The sequence below is a fragment of the Eublepharis macularius genome, chromosome 8 (assembly GCF_028583425.1).
Source record: "Eublepharis macularius isolate TG4126 chromosome 8, MPM_Emac_v1.0, whole genome shotgun sequence".
Classification (NCBI taxonomy): Eukaryota; Metazoa; Chordata; class Lepidosauria; order Squamata; family Eublepharidae; genus Eublepharis; species Eublepharis macularius.
This window is the reverse complement of record NC_072797.1, coordinates 94,848,523-94,867,241: the sequence shown is the minus strand read 5'-3', so window position 1 is coordinate 94,867,241 and position 18,719 is coordinate 94,848,523. Positions and strand designations below refer to the sequence as shown.

General features: G+C 41.5%; 1 protein-coding gene across 3 annotated transcripts in view; it reads left to right on the top strand.

Annotated features, from left to right (window-relative positions):
- LOC129334349 (transducin-like enhancer protein 4) overlaps positions 1 to 18,719 on the top strand; it is a 163,601-nt gene that overhangs the window by 89,295 nt on the left and 55,587 nt on the right. For 2 of the 3 annotated variants that reach the window (XM_054986408.1, XM_054986406.1), the window contains 2 exons: positions 8,888 to 9,092; positions 10,125 to 10,141. In XM_054986408.1, coding sequence (XP_054842383.1) covers positions 8,888 to 9,092; positions 10,125 to 10,141 — 222 coding nt within the window. The remainder of the gene's footprint in view (positions 1 to 8,887; positions 9,093 to 10,124; positions 10,142 to 18,719) is intronic. The other variant, XM_054986407.1, reaches the window with a different exon arrangement.

Below are 18,719 nucleotides of genomic sequence, written 5' to 3'. Positions count from 1 at the left end.
AGTTATTTTTACATTCACTTTTCATATTTTGCTCCATTGTGCTGAGTCAATGTTATTTCCTAAATTCTGTACCCATAAAGTTTTACATTTTTCTACCCCCTCATTCCTTTTCATTTGCATTAAAAAGAGGTACATTTTCTTGATCAATTTTTCATCTGAGGCGCATAATAATTTTTCAAAATCTTTTTGTTCTAGATAAAAGCCACCCAATTTCTTGTCTTTATTATATCTAGATTCAATTTGTGCTCTTGACTACCAATCTAAATTAATACCCTGGTTTAGTAGATCCTCTTTTGTTTTTAATACTCCTTTATCATCTAAAAGTTCTTTATACCTAATAACTTCATCCATAGAGAATACATTTGGCTGTGTAAATGCTTCTAGTGGGGAAACCCATTGTGGGATTTCCTCGTACATTCACGGTACAATTCTTTCCCATGTCGTTATAAGAGATTTTCTTATCAGGTGGTTTTTAAAATATTTGTGTCCTGTTACTTTTCCATACCATATAAACGCATGCTAAAAGTCTTGGATTTTCCAATAAAATCCACTCTCTCATCCAAACCAGGCAGCACGCTTGATGATAGGTTCTCCAGTCAGGTAAAGCGAGGCCTGCGTTCTCTTTTAGACCTTGAAGTGTTTTTAGCTTAATTCTTGGTTTCTTTCCTTAACAAATAAATTTGCTTATATTTTTATTTAATTCTTTGAAGAATGACATGTTAATATTTATCAGAATAGTTTGGCAAAGGAATATTATACGTGGCAGTATGTTCATTTTAATAGTTGCAGTCCTTCCCATCAGTGAGAGTTGTAATCCTTTCCATCTCTCTAGGTCTCTTTTTATTTCTTGTAGAAGCTTCATACAGCGCTTCCTGATTTTGAATGAACTCACCTGTCCCATAAGAGACAGGGGGAATCAGCATATAGTCTACCACACTGTACCCTTGTCTAGCGGTAAAGGTAAATTCCCCCTGAAAGTTGTGACAGAACCATTCAATATTACCAAATTGAACCGAATACACAAATGTGCTAAATGGATTCCAGCATCATTAATGTGAGTATCCTTAGAGTGTCTGCAGATAGACATACAGGTAGGGAGAGCCTCCTCATCAGGGTCTAATCCTAAACTCTTTGCCAAATCTAATCCGTTCTTACCCACTCTGGCATTTAAATCACCAGCTATTATCATATCCAAGGCTGGAAATTTCTGTTCAAGATCCTCAAGAAACTCTAAGATAGTGTCCCAATAATCAGTCTAAATTTGCTTATCAGTACAGGGAGGAATGTATACATTAATTATTATAAATTCTTTTCCAATCGTTTCAGTAGGACAGCTTGAGCCAAATAGCCACAATCCTTAAGAGGTACCACCTCTAAATCGGAACTGCATGAACATAGTAATGTTAAAACCACTTAATATCATCCATTCAAATTTGAAATGTAGGGTAAAATGGAGAATGTTATGTAGCCCTCTAAATTAATCTCATAATGAGCCCAAGTTTCCTGTAATAATAATATATCAAATCCCCTGAGAAACCGTCTAAATTCCAGGTCAAGGCACTTGTTCTTTCATCTGGCAATGTTCCATGACAGGATCTTGATGTTTGAGGATGGAAAGTCCCCTGTCAGTCAATCTGACTCTATTAGTTGTTCCAGGGATTTGTTTGTATCAAAGAGAACACTGCCATTCCTTGTAGACTTATGAGTAGGTTTGGATACCACCTCATGTTCTCTGTTGTAACAGCGACCCTCCACGAACTTAACATCATCATTGTTAATAAGAGTTTGCCTGATTTCCCATCACCTCTTCCCTTCCACAAGGAGGATTTTGAATGGGCAAAGAACCAATGGATATGGTATGAGTCCCTCCAGATCCTTCCTCAAGCAAAACATTTAGAGTAGATGGATGTAACAGCCTCTCAGACCTGCTTTTGATCAATTTAGTCATCAGGGTCTCTAACCTGTTTACGATTCACTGCTGTTCCTGATCAGGTAATGTAAACATTCCATGGATATTTTCCTCCATGTCTCCTTTATCCAACAGCATATCTGATAGAGATGGGACTTGACTATTTACATGTACAGACCCACATCCATGTTCCTTGTAGCTGATACTGGCGCTGGTTGCTTCTTCCCTTGGGAATTTATTCACTCTCCTATGTTGCCTGAGACATTTCCCTTCATCTGCTCCTTCCTGCTTTGGGAGTAAGGGAGCCAATAGTGTGTTCATAAAAACACGAGCAGGGAAAATTCCCTTTGTCATTAAATGTTCTTTGTTTTGTATTAGAATTGATGGTATTTCTGGGCTATTAAAAGATGATAAAACTCTTAATACTTGATTCACACCACCCAGAATATCTAACTATTTTAGATCCACCACTCTCACCTGATCTCCCACTAGAGCTTTTAAATGTTTTTTGGCCACTGTTTTCGAGTTCCAGAAAGGCATACGTCCATTGTATTTGCAAACAATCAAACTGACCGTAGATGGTGGTAGCACTAGTTTGTAGTCCTCTCTGCTGTTACTAGCGACCACACAAGTGGATCCTTTGGATCTTTGCATGTCTTCCTGCCTTCCATAGAGGTTGCAGTCTGAGGTGGCGTTACATGCCTTAATCCATGTTTCCTGTTTGTTTCTCTCCCACTCCCCTCTGTATTCATTATCATCTTACTTATCTTGTCCATTTTATAATGCAGCACTTGTAACTGCTTGCAGATGTATTCAATAGTTTTTGTAGTTAGATGTAAAAACACACAGGTGTTTATATCTATTCCCTCGGCTGCTTTGTCTTTAACATGCTCTGTGTGGCTCTCATTCACTTTATAGTTTTCAGCGTTTTCTTCCAGCATAGAGCTTACCCAAGGCAACCTGGTGAGTTCATGGCAGTAGTGAGATTTGAACCAGCGAATTGCTGCATTGTAGCTTGATTATTTAACCACTATGCAACACCAGCTCTCTGATGGGCACCAGCTCAACTGATGCGCTGGACAATATGAAAGGATGTTGTCCTTCAAGTACCCTGGCCCCAAGCCATGTAGGGCTTTATAGGTAAGAATGAGCACTTTGAATTGGGCCCAGAAACAAATGGGCATCCAGTGGCGATTTTTAATACTAGGGTAATATGATCCCTCTGACTATCCCCTGAAATAGCCTGCATTTTGGACGAGCTGAAGTTTCTGGACTGTTTTCAAAGACAGCCACACGTAAAATGCATTACAGTAATTTAGTCTGGATGTAATCAGAACATGGTCTACTGTGTCCAGATCATGCTTTTTTGAGGAACAGCTATATCTGATGAATGAGCCAAAGCTGATAAAAGGTGCTACATGCCACCAAGAAGGAGATATTGCCCTCCAACTGTAGGCCAGGATTCAGTAGTACCCCCTGGACCTCCCAGGGGGAGTGTAACCCTCTCCAGGCAGGTTGACACCCTTGTCCTTGAGTAGCTTTGTCATTGACCAGCAGCACCTCAGTTTTCTCTGTATTTAGCTTCAGTTTATTGCCCCTCATCCATATCATTAAACTCTTCAGGCATCTGAACTGCTTGTCATTTACATATTGTGGTAGCCCCTTACTCCTTATCACCTAATGATATTTTCCAGTGGTATCATGTAGATATTAAACAGCATGGGGGACAGGATGGAACCCTGTGCGACCCATAGTATAAATGCCATGGGGCCAAGCAGCAATCCTCCAGCACCACCTTCTGGAATCAGCCAGTCAAGAGTGGAACTACCAAAGCATGGTACTCCCCACTCCCAACACAATCAATCTCTTCAGAAAGTGGATGGTATCAAGCACCACAGAGAAGTCCAGATCTACCAAATTAACCAGGAGCACCAACTTTGCTAACGAGAAAATTCCCAAGAGATATCAGGAAACAATCCAGATCCATCAGTGTCCAGGGGCAGATCATCTTGAATGAGGGATGTTTGTTTGAACCCACCTGGCATTCAGCAGCAACTCTTTCAGGTCATCATCAAGATAACCAGGGTCACCGTGTTGGGAGAAGGAACGGAAAGAGGAATCATTGTAACCTGACGATCTCTCCTTCTCCTCACCTGGCCCATTGTCTTTTCACCACCGTACCTCCTTTTGCCCATCAGTGCCTTAATTGTATCACTGCTTCCCCCTCCCCCGATGCACATTCACCCAGACACACACTACAGAATCCCACCAGCATCAGCCAGCTGCCACTGTTGGGTCATGGGGAGACATAGTGGTCTGTCTGTTGCTAATGCCCACCCTCCAACTCCAGTTGCAGTGTGGCGGTCTTCTATCGTTGTCCCCAGGGGTTACCAAGCACGAGCCCCAGGCTAAGTGCCAAGACCAAGAACTCTGGCTCATGCCAAGTTCATGCCTCTGGCAAGAGCTGAGATTTGAGCTGGCGCTGTGCTGGTAATTGCTTGCAATGCTGGGCGGGTCATCAGAGACACCTACAGAGCCCCATTTAGCTGGCTAGTTAGTTCCAATCCAGGTCCCAGCCCTCATCTTCATGTAGAAAATTCTAAGCTGCTATCCACATTTCTACGGCAAGTTAGTAACAGATACAGACTTTCTACTATGCTTAAAAGGTAGTCCAGAGATATGTAAACCATGTTTTCCCCTGAGATGGGTCCGACTGTGAGCCTTTATGTCTGGGCTTTTTAAGGAAATGATCTCATAAGAGCAGAAGAGGACCCCATTTCCACCTACCTTTTGGCTGTGGAACTTTCCAATTTGTGACATAGCAAAGTTACCGAAGTAAGGAATACAGTGAGCAGCAGTTAAGCCCCTGTGAGGCAGCAAGATAAAATGTTTCCTCTTGGCTTTGATTAACAGTGGCTGCTTGTACTTCCACAGCAAAAGAACCTTAAGCCAGTTAAGGAAAGTGGCAGCTTAGTGTACAGAAAGATGGGCTGGTTGAGTCAAGCAAGGAAGAATAAGGCCAGTCCCTTTAAACCAGTCAAGGCAGACCAGAGGGAAGGAATCTTCCCAGGGCTGGATTTTAATCAGTTCACCTGATGAAGAAGACGATTCTTGAGAGACATCACGTAAGGGGAAGAGGCTGGATGAATGTTCCTAGTTCCTAAAGTAGCCCTTCTACTTGGGAATAGTGAGGAAGTTTTTAAAGCTATTATTTATTAGATCCCATTTATTGACCAGAGTTCGCCAAATGGCTCATATTCCCAATGTCCAATGTTGCCCCTGGACTTTTCAGGGAAGAGTTAAGGGAAATGTGTGATTAGAGTAAGAGAAATGGGTTTTGTTTCATTATTAGGTATGTTTAGTAGAGCGGTATGTATTTTTCACTCTAATTTCTCCCTATATAAGGTTTTTGCTTATTTTCTCCTCCCATTCTATTTCCTTGCTTGGTAGTTCTTTTTTAAAATGCAATGCGATTTCAATAGCAATAGTAATGAGAATATTTTTAATTGGCTCTTGTCTCTATTTCTGAGCAGTTTGGAAAGGAAGTATACAGAGTATGCTTGTGAGCTGAAATATAAAGTGAGGTTTGTGAGAGATTAATTTCTCAGTTAACATTAGAAATGTCTCGGGGTTGGAGGAGGATGTTAGGGCCATTTGGATAATGGCAATGAGCTTTCAGGGTCTGTAAGGGGGGAAAGTGCTAGATTACTCTGGCATGGCACTGCTTGGACTGTATCCAGTAGAAACCTGAATCCTTTCCAGGAAAATAGGCTTCTGAATGTGCTGACTCTAACAAGAGAACATTAGAAGCTAATTCGTCCATGGTGTTTAAGCACATTGCGCTTTTAATTTGATCCTTTTTAGATATGTTGGGAGGAGATTTAAGTTTGCTGTCATATATGAGATATTGCGGGTGGGAAAGGGCAGTGAAATCACTGTGAAGGCTCAGGGTTTCTTTTCAAGTCCTGCCCCCCCCCTTTATTGCTATAGCCCCTTAAAATGTAAAATGTCTAAAATACTCTGAATCACTGATCATGGAGGGACTGGGCTGGGCTCCTGGTTTCCAGGATTTTGAAGGGAAAGGTGGCACATTTTACATGCATGTACTTTGTGTTTGTGAATAGGCTCAGATATCCATATCAAAATCTTGATCACTGTATTTTATTGCAGAAAATTAACTTGTAAATAGCTGCCTCAAAAATATTCACCTGCCTTCTTGAAAGATAATGATTTTTCATGATAATGATTTTTTATGACAGTATGTATGTCTTTTGCTTAGAAATAACAGCAGGAAGAGCCTCAAAGTGTTCATTCACTGATCAACTGAATATGATTTTTCTATCTATAAAGTAGCACGATGGATAAGCATGTAGAATTCTTGAAACTCTGACAATGTGTGATGCCATATCCTGTTGCTGGGTAATTCTGACTTGATATCATTTGCATAATTTGTACCACTATACAAAAGTGTTGGGGAACAGGAATGACTGTATTCAAGTAATTTTTTTAAAAATCAGTAATTGCTGGTTATGGTAATGTACACTCACACTTGGCCTGTCTCTAATCCTGAAGTAATCTGAATTTTCCAGAGGAATTTGAGCGAGACTCCATCAAGGGCTTGTTGGACCATACAACCCTTCTTACATCCTGTGCTGCTCCTGACATTGCCCAATATTTCCTCTCAAGCTGTGGTACTTTCCATGTGGCAGGCAGGAGGGTGGTCAGAGGGACTCCTATCCATTGAAGAAGAGGGGGCAGACTGCAGGAGAGCCTCAGATACTTGTATCAATGTGTGGTGCAGCTAAGGGGTCTGGGCAATATGGGCATTTGCAGATCTTTGACAAAGCAGGCCTCCTTAAATCAGAAAACGAATGATCGTATAAACTGAGCTTTGTCCTGGCATTCTGTAACTTCACAAAGGGAGATAATTAAAAATAACCCTGTAAATAAAGGGAACTCATATCTCACTGTCTTATCCCTTGTAACATTTGGAATGGTTCACTAGCTGAATTATGGGAAGAGTGGTGAGGGGGCTCTTCTGGCCTGCTCAAGGTATGGGTAAAATCTGGGTTTGAGCTAGCGGTTGGTTCAGGTGAGAAGTGTCTTAACTTTTCTGTAGAGATGGCATATTTCTTTCTTTGAAGACCTGTCCTGAGGACCCTGATTATCGTCTAGAACCTTGCATGAGTTTGGTGTTCTATCGTGTGTGTGTGTGTGTGTGTGTGTGTGGCAAATTAACACTTCCTCACCAAAGTTGACAGTGAGAGGAGAACTGAATTGTTCATACTTTTTATTTAAAGAATGGTGTCTTACTAAAGTCTAAGGAGTATTCCTTATTTTGAAGCTTTGGCTTGGTAAACCTACTGTAACTTCTAGGTTATGTTTAGTTTGCATGGAAATCAAATAAGGGTTAATGTTGAAATTTTGGTCTGACACACCTTGCCTGACTAAAAGGTTAATTTTAGGTTGAACAGAAAGCAGGCATTGACTGTTCTTTCTAAAGCTTTAGAATAGCTTTGTTCAGATTATACAATTGTAAATAAAATCACTCTTGTGTTTGGTTTCAATCCAGAGACAAAGTAAAAACTAATTACATATACCTATTTAGGTAATGAATTTTACTGAGGAATAAGTTTCACACAAGGAGTAGAGTTGAAATTGAGAAAACAGGCAGGGAAAAGGCTTTAAAGGAGACATTTATGATGCATAGGAATATAGCTGTTTGCTCCTGTCACTTTTAAAAACTCTTAAGTATGAAGAAGCAGTAAAGAAAAGATTTTCATTTGCTTGCTGGAAATTGTTCTGGTTGGTGGAAGTAAAAGGCTGATTTCAAAGTCAGTCTGTGGATTCTACGCAAGGGGGGAAATTGGTTTGTTTCTGGTGCAAGTGTGAAGTGAAACAGTTCCCTTTTGGGATAGATTGAGCATGACACATTTTCTCCCTCTCCACCCCCTCTACCACCTCACCCTCCCTTTCTTCTCATTCAACAGCTTCAACAAACCATCTACCCCACAATGGTTAGTATAGCAGAAAGCTTGATGCAGCCTTGGCTGAGGTCAAGCACTCCAATTCTAACCTCTCAAGGGCTTTCTGTATGTGTTGCCAGTGTACTGGTAAAAATGACTTTAAACTCTTGTCAGTGCAGTTACTGGTGCATGCATCACAGTCCCACTCAAATAAACCTGTCACAACACAGAGTCAGCAGCTAGAGAAGAGTACAAGGGCAGGCCTCTAGCTTTTCATTCGAGCATCACTAAACGTGCACAGAGTGCCCAATTATTTCAGCATTATTGAGCAAGCCTACAGGAGGACCCAAGCCTTGCTACATTAGATTTTCTTTAGTAATTTGCTCAAGTACCGCTGAGGACACTTAAAGGACTTAAAACGGTGGCTGCAACCAGTTTCCTTTTCTGGATTGTTAATTCAGGTTTCCTCTTTCAAATTAACTCTCGCTTCATGCTGTGCGGCAGCTCTGGGAGAACTGTTTAACGCTAATTTTCTCAATTTTCAGCTTTTTTTAAAAAAAAAAACTTTATTACTGCATTTATAGTTAACTCATATGTTTTGATTAGACGTGTAACTGCTCCAGAAGTTTAATGTTGAAGAAGCTGCCCTTGATATGTCAATTTTTGATCAGATTAACATTGCACTAAAAATAAAGATGAATAAAGTCTGAATAGTGTGCAGCTTCTTACTCGTTTTGCCCTCACGTTGAGCACTTAATCTCTGTGTTCAGAAAATGGTTTCCAAATAAGAAACAATTGTATACTTCAGTCAAGAGAAACTTGCATTCATCAGACATTGCCACCTATATGGTATACCATTTTTAACTAGTTCCATTTTTACTGGTGGATTAATTTGCAAAAATGTGGTTGACAGGCCTCAAAAATATGCAAGAGAAATCCAGCACACAGTCAATCATGCTTAAAGTACAGCTCTGTCAGAACAAATTCAATATCTTTGTTTAATTTTTCACAGCAGCAGCAACTCCAGGCCCAGCATTTATCACATGGTCATGGTCTCCCAGTGCCTCTTACTCCGCACCCTTCTGGATTACAACCACCAGCCATCCCGCCAATCGGCAGCAGTGCTGGCCTCCTAGCCTTGTCGAGTGCCCTTGGGGGACAGTCCCACCTCCCCATTAAAGATGAAAAGAAGCATCACGATAACGATCACCAAAGAGGTATGAGTGTCTTCAGTGATTTAAGGGGGAAAATGTGCCTGTCTTGTTTGAATGTACAGGATGGAGTGGGTAGCAAAAGATTTGCATACTTTCCAAAGGGCAAGCATTTCAGATTCATGGGAGAATCACTCAGAAGGCATCTTGCTTTCTGAATGTGCAAGGATGGCATAGTTACGAAGATGATTGTGGCAAGATTTGGAGATGGCAGCAGAGCTTGATGATCAGAGACCACGACAGAATACAATACTTAAGAACTGTGGGATGTGATCCATCTTGGGGAGGGGGAAAAATATTTCACTCTGTCTTGCCCCAGGAACACCCAGGGGGTAACTGCTGGTCTATTTATTGCTTAGTTGAAGTTACTGTAGTTAGATAACATTTTTCAAATTTATAAAACTGTTAACACAGTTTACATCTGTGCACTGAATATTTCAGTGGTTGTCAACCTTTTGTGTCTTAATTCCACCAATCACTTTATCAAAGAATCTGGATCCTGCTGTGCTAGATATAAAAAGCTCACTTTTCCTAAAAAAGGGCACTTGCATACGTACGGGCATTTTGTTGTTATGCTTAGCATTTATGCTAAGTTTTAAGGACATAAAAATGGTACAAGCCTACTGGATAATCTCTGGCAAGTAGGATCATCATGAAGTGGCACATCAAAAACACTTGCTGGTAGGACAGGAAATGGAGGATTAGGGAAAAACACCCAGTGTCCAAAGTTACTATCAGCATGCCAGACATTCACAGCTGGATAATCCGTGGCAGGTGAGTGAGTGGGAGATGGTATGTCACACTTGCAGGTGACACAGAGATGAAGGGAGAGTGAATTCTTACTAACTTTTAGAATCAAAATGCTGTGTCCTACCTAGAATACTTTTGAGTCCTGCTGGAAGCACTGCATTATTTAATGGGGATCATGCTTTTTTTTTTTGCAATAGTAAGAAATGTATAATTTGTGTGTAAACTAACTGCTGTATGTCTCTCTTGTTCTTCTCTCTCCTTCTCCTGTTGCTGCTCTTCTGCATGAAGACAGAGACTCTATAAAGGTAAGACTCCATTTCACAGGTAGAAGGAGTAGTCTCAGACACTTTCTGTGCTTTTTATTGCAGTTGCATTAACAAGTAGGAATGTTGTGCTAATTGTAACTAGTGAGTGGCATACATAGTGATTAACAAAGTCATCATGAGTAGTGCATTTCCCCAAAAGTGCTATATAAAGACAATTTCCAATAATAAAAATATCAACTGTTGCCAGATGATGAATCAACCAGTGAACGTTATTTAAATTCACTTTCTTTCACCTGCTTCCAGAGAATCAGAATCTTATCTGACAAACGGAATCTTATTAGGACAAAGAGTTAAGAAAACATATGCAGGCCCTTTTGCAAAAAGCTTTGGGTGCAAGGGGAAATAACATTTTGGCGGTCTTCCCCAACTTTTAATTTCCAAGTGACTTTTGTATTCCACTTTGCACTTTTCTAGAGCTTGATATGGCAGAGGATATATACAGTGGGTTTTTCTTCCACCTGCTAAACTGTTATCTGAAGTGACTTGGGTCTAGCACTGGATTTTTTAAAGGCAGTTAATGATGTATTGTCGAAGGCTTTCACGGCCGGAGAACGATGGTTGTTGTGGGTTTTCCAGGCTGTATCGCCGTGGTCTTGGCATTGTAGTTCCTGACGTTTTGCCAGCAGCTGTGGCTGGCATCTTCAGAGGTGTAGCACCAAAAGACAGAGATCTCTCCGTGTCACAGTGTGGGAAAGATGTTGGCAGGTCATTTGTATCTACTCAGGAGGGGTGGGGTTGAGCTGAGTCATCCTGTAAGAGTTTCCCAGGGTGTGGAATGCTAATGGCGGGAGGCTTCACTGTATCCTGAGGAGGTTCTTTTGCATATGGATTGGTGCTTGACGTGCTAATCTTCTCTGCAGGGCTATTGTCGAGTATAGAGTGTTTTGTTAGCCTGGTGTTTTTCAGAACTGGAAACCATGCTCTGTTCATTCTTAAGGTTTCTTCTTTCCTGTTGAAGTTTTGCTTATGCTTGTGAATTTCAATGGCTTCCCTGCGCAGTCTGACAAAGTAGTTGGAAGTGTTGTCCAGTATTTTGGTGTCCTGGAATAAGATACTGTGCCCTGTTTGAGTTAGGCTATGTTCAGCCACTGCTGATTTTTCAGGTTCTCCAAGTCTGCAGTGTCTTTCATGTTCTTTTATTCTTGTCTGGATGCTACGCTTTGTGGTCCCGATGTACACTTGTCCACAGCTGAAGGGTATACGGCATATTCCTGCAGAGGTGAGGGGGTCTCTACTGTCTTTTGCTGATCGTAGCATCTGTTGTATTTTTTGGGTGGGTCTGAATACTGCTTGAAGGTTATGCTTTTTCATAAGCTTTCCCATCTGATCAGTAATTCCTTTGATATATGGCAAAAACACTTTTCCTGTAGGAGACTGTTTTTCCTTGGTTGTTGATTCATCCTGGGTTTGATTGCTCTTCGGATTTCATTTCTGGAGTAGCCATTTGCCTGAAGTGCGTGGTTTAGATGATTAATTTCCTCATTGAGAAAGTGCGACTCACATATCTGTCTTGCACGATCCACTAATGTTTTCATTATGCCTCTTTTCTGTCGGGGGTGGTGATTGGAGTCCTGCCAGGATTGGATCCTGGCAAAGGGAGGAAACTTTGCAGTCACCCCCACCAGAATTCCTGTGGAAGACATCATTGCAAATGTAGAAGCTGCCATTTGGCATCTACCTGAAGAGGAAGCTGAGGAAATAAGAGGAGAGACAGCCAGGATTCTACGAAAGGCAAAGCTTCCCACCAGCAATATAACACGCAAGGAGAGAAATGCCATCAAGACCCTCAATGCAGATCCAGACATCATCATTCTACCAGCTGATAAAGGCAATGCTACAGTGATAATGAAAACAGAGGAATACAAAAAGAAGATTAAGGAACTCCTGGACCCCTCCACCTACAAAAAACTAAAACGAGATCCCACCTGCAAAATCACCAGGCTAACAAATGCGCTGATCAAGAATTCCTCACTACATCCCGACACGCACAGAAAACTATGCAAGACAGAAGCACAGCCACCCAGACTATATGGACTCCCTAAAATACATAAGGATTCAGTCCCACTCCGACCCATTGTGAGTGCCATTGGTTCACCGACATATGAATTAGCTAGACATCTGGCCGATCTCCTGCAGGACCACATCAGGAAAACCTCGTCTTACATCAAAGATTCAGCAGATTTCATCAACAAAATCAGTTCTCTGAAACTCAATCCACAAGACATACTTGTCAGTTTTGATGTTGTATCCCTGTTTACCAAGGTTCCAGTAAAAGACACTATTGCACTTATTAATCAGATTTTCCCAGAGGATGTAACAGCCTTATTCCATCATTGTCTGACAACCAGTTAATTCCAATGGGATAACGAATTCTATGAACAGATGGATGGGGTGGCCATGGGGAGCCCTCTCAGCCCAGTTATAGCAAACTTCTACATGGAACATTTTGAAAAAACAGCTCTAGAATCAGCACCCCACAAACCTAGTGTATGGTTCCGGTTTGTGGATGATACATTTATCATTTGGAGCCATGGGGAGGAAGAATTGATGGGGATTTTGAATCATCTCAACAACATCCACCGGAACATACAATTCACAATGGAGAAAGAAATCGAAGGAAAACTCCCATTTCTGGATACCTTGGTCATCCGCAAAGCAAACTTTCAGTTAGGTCACAAGGTCTACAGGAAACCAACTCACACTGATCGGTACTTACACAAAAACTCCAATCACCACCCCCGACAGAAAAGAGGCATAATGAAAACATTAGTGGATTGTGCAAGACGGATATGTGAGCCGCACTTTCTCAATGAGGAAATTAATCATCTAAACCACACACTTCAGGCAAATGGCTACTCCAGAAATGAAATCCGAAGAGCAATCAAACCCAGGATGAATCAAACAACCAAGGAAAAACAGTCTCCTACAGGAAAAGTGTTTTTGCCATATATCAAAGGAATTACTGATCAGATGGGAAAGCTTATGAAAAAGCATAACCTTCAAGCAGTATTCAGACCCACCCGAAAAATACAACAGATGCTACGATCAGCAAAAGACAGTAGAGACCCCCTCACCTCTGCAGGAGTATACCGTATACCCTGCAGCTGTGGACAAGTGTACATCAGGACCACAAAGCGTAGCATCCAGACAAGAATAAAAGAACATGAAAGACACTGCAGACTTGGACAACCTGAAAAATCAGCAGTAGCTGAACATAGCCTAACTCAAACAGGGCACAGTATCTTATTCCAGGACACCAAAATACTGGACAACACTTCCAACTACTTTGTCAGACTGCACAGGGAAGCCATTGAAATTCACAAGCATAAGCAAAACTTCAACAGGAAAGAAGAAACCTTAAGAATGAACAGAACATGGTTTCCAGTTCTGAAAAACACCAGGCTAACAAAACACTCTATACTCGACAATAGCCCTGCAGAGAAGATTAGCACATCAAGCACCAATCCATATGCAAAAGAACCTCCTCAGGATACAGTGAAGCCTCCCGCCATTAGCATTCCACACCCTGGGAAACTCTTACAGGATGACTCAGCTCAACCCCACCCCTCCTGAGTAGATACAAATGACCTGCCAACATCTTTTCCACACTGTGACACTGAGAGATCTCTGTCTTTTGGTGCTACTACAATGCCAAGACCATGGCAATACAGCCCGGAAAACCCACAACAACCGTAGCTAATGATTATGCCTTGAAGCACTTTGATATCTTAACACAAATGAACAGTATGGAAACAAGGCCTTTCAGATACTTGGGTCTCAAGGGCAACCTAAATGTGAATGTGCATCTGTTGTCATGCAGGAGCTAAAAGAGAGATGCCCTTTTAATTGTGTCCTTCGACCATGTTCCTGGATGATGAAACTGGTGTTCTACTGGTTAGATTGTCAAACTGGGACTAGGGATGCATATTTCCAGATTTTAAAAAACCCTGAAAAATACCTTATTAGTACTTTCCAAGTATATTTGGGAATCCGGATCTATATCTGAGATTTTTGAATATACCTATATTCCAGTCTTGATTATTCATGAAAATATTTGGAAATAATGAGGACCAGGATTTTAAAGGTCGCAACAGCTTAGAGGGGTTTTGGCTTTTGAAGTTTTTCTGGACAAAGAAAGGGAGGGGAGAGGAAGGTGACTCTCACAGGAAAATGGCATTGCACATTAGGGGGAACTCAACTTGCTGTCCAGTCACAGCGATTCTCTTGTAGCCCAGAGATCCTCTGGCCTGGCTATAGACATCTTCAGGGTGAGTTTTTTTGGAGTGCATGCTTTGGCTGCTCCATCCTATCTGCGTCTTTCCTCTGCTGCCTGCTACCAGGTTGGTTCTGCTGGGATTCTCTGGTTCTGTTGGCCTTTGTTGGCTCTTTTTGCATTGGGAGGTTTTTGGTCAGTGGTTGCTCTTGTTAGTTTGGTTAAGGCTTCTTTGCCCTGGACAAAGCATTATATTCTCCCTTTAGGAAACTATGAAGAGTAGCTGGGGTCACCTCGTTCAGGAGCGTATAGAATTGGTCCCCTTGGCCAAATCTATGTGAAACTTTGTGGGTCTTTAGTGGACAGGCAGCAGCCGCTCCACTGCAATTTTGCTTTAATTTGTTTGAAAAACAGCCACTTTAGCACCCTAGAAAGATTCTTCTATAGGGAATAATGGACCTGGCTAATATGGGAGTCCTGAAAATCCAAGTACTAAACGAGTATGAGAGAACCTGAATATAAGAGAATACCAATATTTATGGCCTTCCTGTTACCTGAATCTGACAAACACTGATTTTTTTTAAAAAAATGTGTCCTACTGGGAACAATTAGATTCAATTCCCAGTTCAACCATGAAACTTGCAGAGCGATCTTGAACTAGTCACATGCTCTCAGCTTGGTTTACCTCACAGATAAAATGGAGGAGAGAAGAGTCATGTGTGCTACATTGAGCACTTTAAAGAATGGGGAGAGAACAGTAGGTTCTGAACTTACCCCTTGATTAGCTTGGTTTCAAATCAGATTCTGATTGGGATGGAACTCTGACCAACACCTTCCATGACGGAAGTTCCACAAGGATGGGCTTCTCAGCCCTACCCACATTATCTCAGATGGTAGTAGGACCCAGAATAGAGCCCCTCCTACTGTGATTTAATTAACCGGAAGGCATATATAACAGAAGATACTCCTTCTATGCTCCTCCTTTAGGATGTTTAAGGTCAAACCCAATAATTACAATTGGAAGTAGTGCTGTTCTCTAAATTTAAGAACAATACATTCTCAAGGGTCAGCTTATGTTAATGATCTGGCTGCTGCATTCTAGGCGAGCTGATTTCTAAACACTCTTCAAAGCAACTCTGTAGAGCACGTTGTAGTAATCTAGTATAGAAACAAGGCATGTGTCATATTTGCTGAGTCTTGCCTGAGATAAGCTACAGAAAAACAAAGCCCACTTCTGTTGGCATCAATTATGAGAAAAGAACACAAGCCGATGCCTGTTTATCCTCAAAGTCTCACCGATGCTTCTCTTAAAATACTGCTCCTCTCTGGACCCACTCAGTCTTTAGTCAGAGAAAAGATGGTTGCTTTTAGGATCCTCAGAAGCTCTTGGACATCTAGAGAAGTCCGTTCCTAACTTGAAGAACAGTCAATCATTCTGATTCTTCTCTTGGTGTTTGTATTTGATGGATAAAGATAAGAACACCATGAAATGCTACTTTCCATAGAACAAAGACGCTGTGACTGTAGATAAGCAGTGAGATAAAATTATGATTAGGAAACCATAGTTTGAAACCAACATTTCTATCTGTGCCCCAAATAGTTTTAGAGTCCCTTATAAATTAACCTTGAGGAAGTGGAGCTGCCATGTCAGTAGGTCTTATAGTCTTCCATATAGAAAAGTAGAAGAGTCCAGTAGCACCTTTAAGACTAACCAACTTTACTGTAGCATAAGCTTTCGAGAACCACAGTTCTCTTCATCAGATGCATGGAGGGCATGAAGAAACTGGTCAGATATATATAGGTAGTGAGGGGAGGGGAGAGTAGATTCAATCAGTAGCTTCTGATAATAGGATCAGGTTGCTTCTGATAATGAAATCAGCTACTTCTGATAATGAGATAACCATTTATAGCCTCTATTCAATCCAAGTCTGACTGAGTCAAGTTTATATGTGAATTCCAATTCATCAGCTTCCTGTTGGATTTTGTTTTTGAAAGGTTTCTGTAGAACTATGGTAACCTTTAAGTCTTTGATGGAATGTCCTGATAGATTGAGGTGTTCTCCCACTGGTTTCCAGATGTTGCCATTTTTAATGTCAGATTCATGTCCATTTATTCTTTTGCATGGAGGTTAACTAGTTTGTCCAATGTATAGAACAGATGGACATTGTTGGCACATGAGGTCATATATCACGTTGGAGGATGAGCAGCTGTACAAGCCAGAGATAGTGTAGTTGACACCATTGGGTCCTGTAATTGTATTTCCTGGGTAGATATGAGGGCAGAGCTGGCATCTGGGTCTGTTGCAGGGTCTGGTACCTGTGTTGGTGACTCTGCTAGCCGATTCATGGTGGTTAGTGAGAAGTCGTTTAAGGTTGGGGGGCTGTCTGTAGGCAAGAAGAGGTCTTCCACCCAGGGCTTGTGAGAGAGAGGCATCGTTTTCCAGGATGTATTGTAGATGATACGTTGGATAGGTTTGAGCTGGGAACTATAGGTGACAACCAGTGGTGTTCTGTTGTTAGTTCCTTTAGGTTTGTCCTGGAGCAGGCTGTTTCTGAGTACTAGTCTGGCCCTGACGATTTGTTTCCTCACTTCATTTGGTGGGCACTGTAGCCCCAAAAATGCTTGTAAATCTCTTTAAGTGGGAGTCCCAATCAAGAGCATTGGAGCAGATATGATTGTAACGTAGACAATTGACTGAATGGTATGTTTAGGGTGGTAGCTGAAGGCATGTAGATGTGAATATCGGTCGGTGGGTTTCCAGTATAAGATGGTATTTATCTGTCCATTATGTAGTTGTACAGTGGTGTCCAGGAAGTGTACCTGTTGTGTAGAGTGGTCCAGGCTCAGGTTGATAGTAGAGAGAAAGTTGTTGAAGTCCTGATGGAATCTCTCAAGGGCTTCCTTCCCATGGGTCCAAATGATGATGTCATCCAAGAACCTTAAGTACAGGAGTGGTTTCAGTGGATGAGAGCTGAGGAAGCATTGCTCCAAGTCTGCCATGATGAATATATTAGCATATTGTGGTGCCATGCATGTGCCCATGGCTGTGCCATTAACCTGTATCACCAAATTTGAAGTAATTGTGAGTGAGTACAGAGTGGCAAAGTTCAGTGGCGAGGTGTGCTGCGGTTTTGTCCGGGATAATATTCCTGATGGCTTGCAGTCCATCTGCATGTGGGAAATTGGTGTACAGAGCCTCCACATCCATGATTGCTAGGATGGTGTCATCTGGTAGGTTGTCAATGGACTGTATTTTCCTGAGAAAGTCAGTGGTGTCTCATAAATAGCTGGGTGTGCTGGTGGCATAGGGCCTGAGGTTAGAGTCCATATGTCCTGAGACTCCTACTGTGATAGTGCCAATTCCTGAAACAATGGGGCATCCTGGGTTACCTGGTTTGTGGATTTTGGGTAGTAAGTAAAATGTTCCTGTCTGTGATTCCTGGGGTGTGTCCATATGGATACGTTCTTGTATGTCCATGGGGAGTGTCTTTAATATTTTATTGAGCTCTCTTTTGTATTGCTCTGTAGGGTCAGAAGGTAGTGTTTTACAGAATGTTGTGTTGGAGAGTTGTCTCTCTGCTTCCTGTATGTAGTTACGTTTGTCCATGATGACTGTGCCGCCTTTGTCAACTTCCTTGATTACAATGCCAGAATTATTTTTGAGGCTGTTTATGGTGTCTCTTTCTGCACGGCTGAGATTCTGCTTTAAGTGAAGAAGTGCACTATAGCAGTCAAGACCAGTCAAGTTTGCAAGTTACGTATGACCGTTAATGCACTCAGCCCAAAGTAAACATAGTGAAAAGTACTCCAGATCAGATCCACAACCTGAGGATCCAAATGCAATAATAACATTTGAAGGTGTGAACTTGTGACAAGGGGAAAGGCACCTATCAGTAACAGCTGTCCCATCTAGTCATATGTTATGTTAACCAAAGTAATTCTAGGTTTTCTGTTTGCAAACTTATGCTTTGTGTTCCCTGACCAAGTGTATACTTCACATTCTTTCTCTTCATTCTAAGGGTATTTTTTTCTACTTCTGGGACTTTAAGAAGTGTCATGATGGTTTCAAGTTTGCATTTGGTCAGCTATAGCCATGTCTTTTTGTCCTATGCAGGCAAGAATAAATTTTATTCCCAGCTTGAATAGACAGAGGTGTCCAAATATATCTTTAATAGTAACAGAAGATGCAGCACTAAAAACAGAGGGTTTTTTAACATGCTGTGCCTGTTGTCCTACAGACAAGTCAGTAGTTCATATGTCTTGGGGATTTCCCCCAATGCAGTGGGTCATATTGCAACTCTAGGCATGAACACTTGCACTTGTACTCAGATTCAGTGGGTGGAG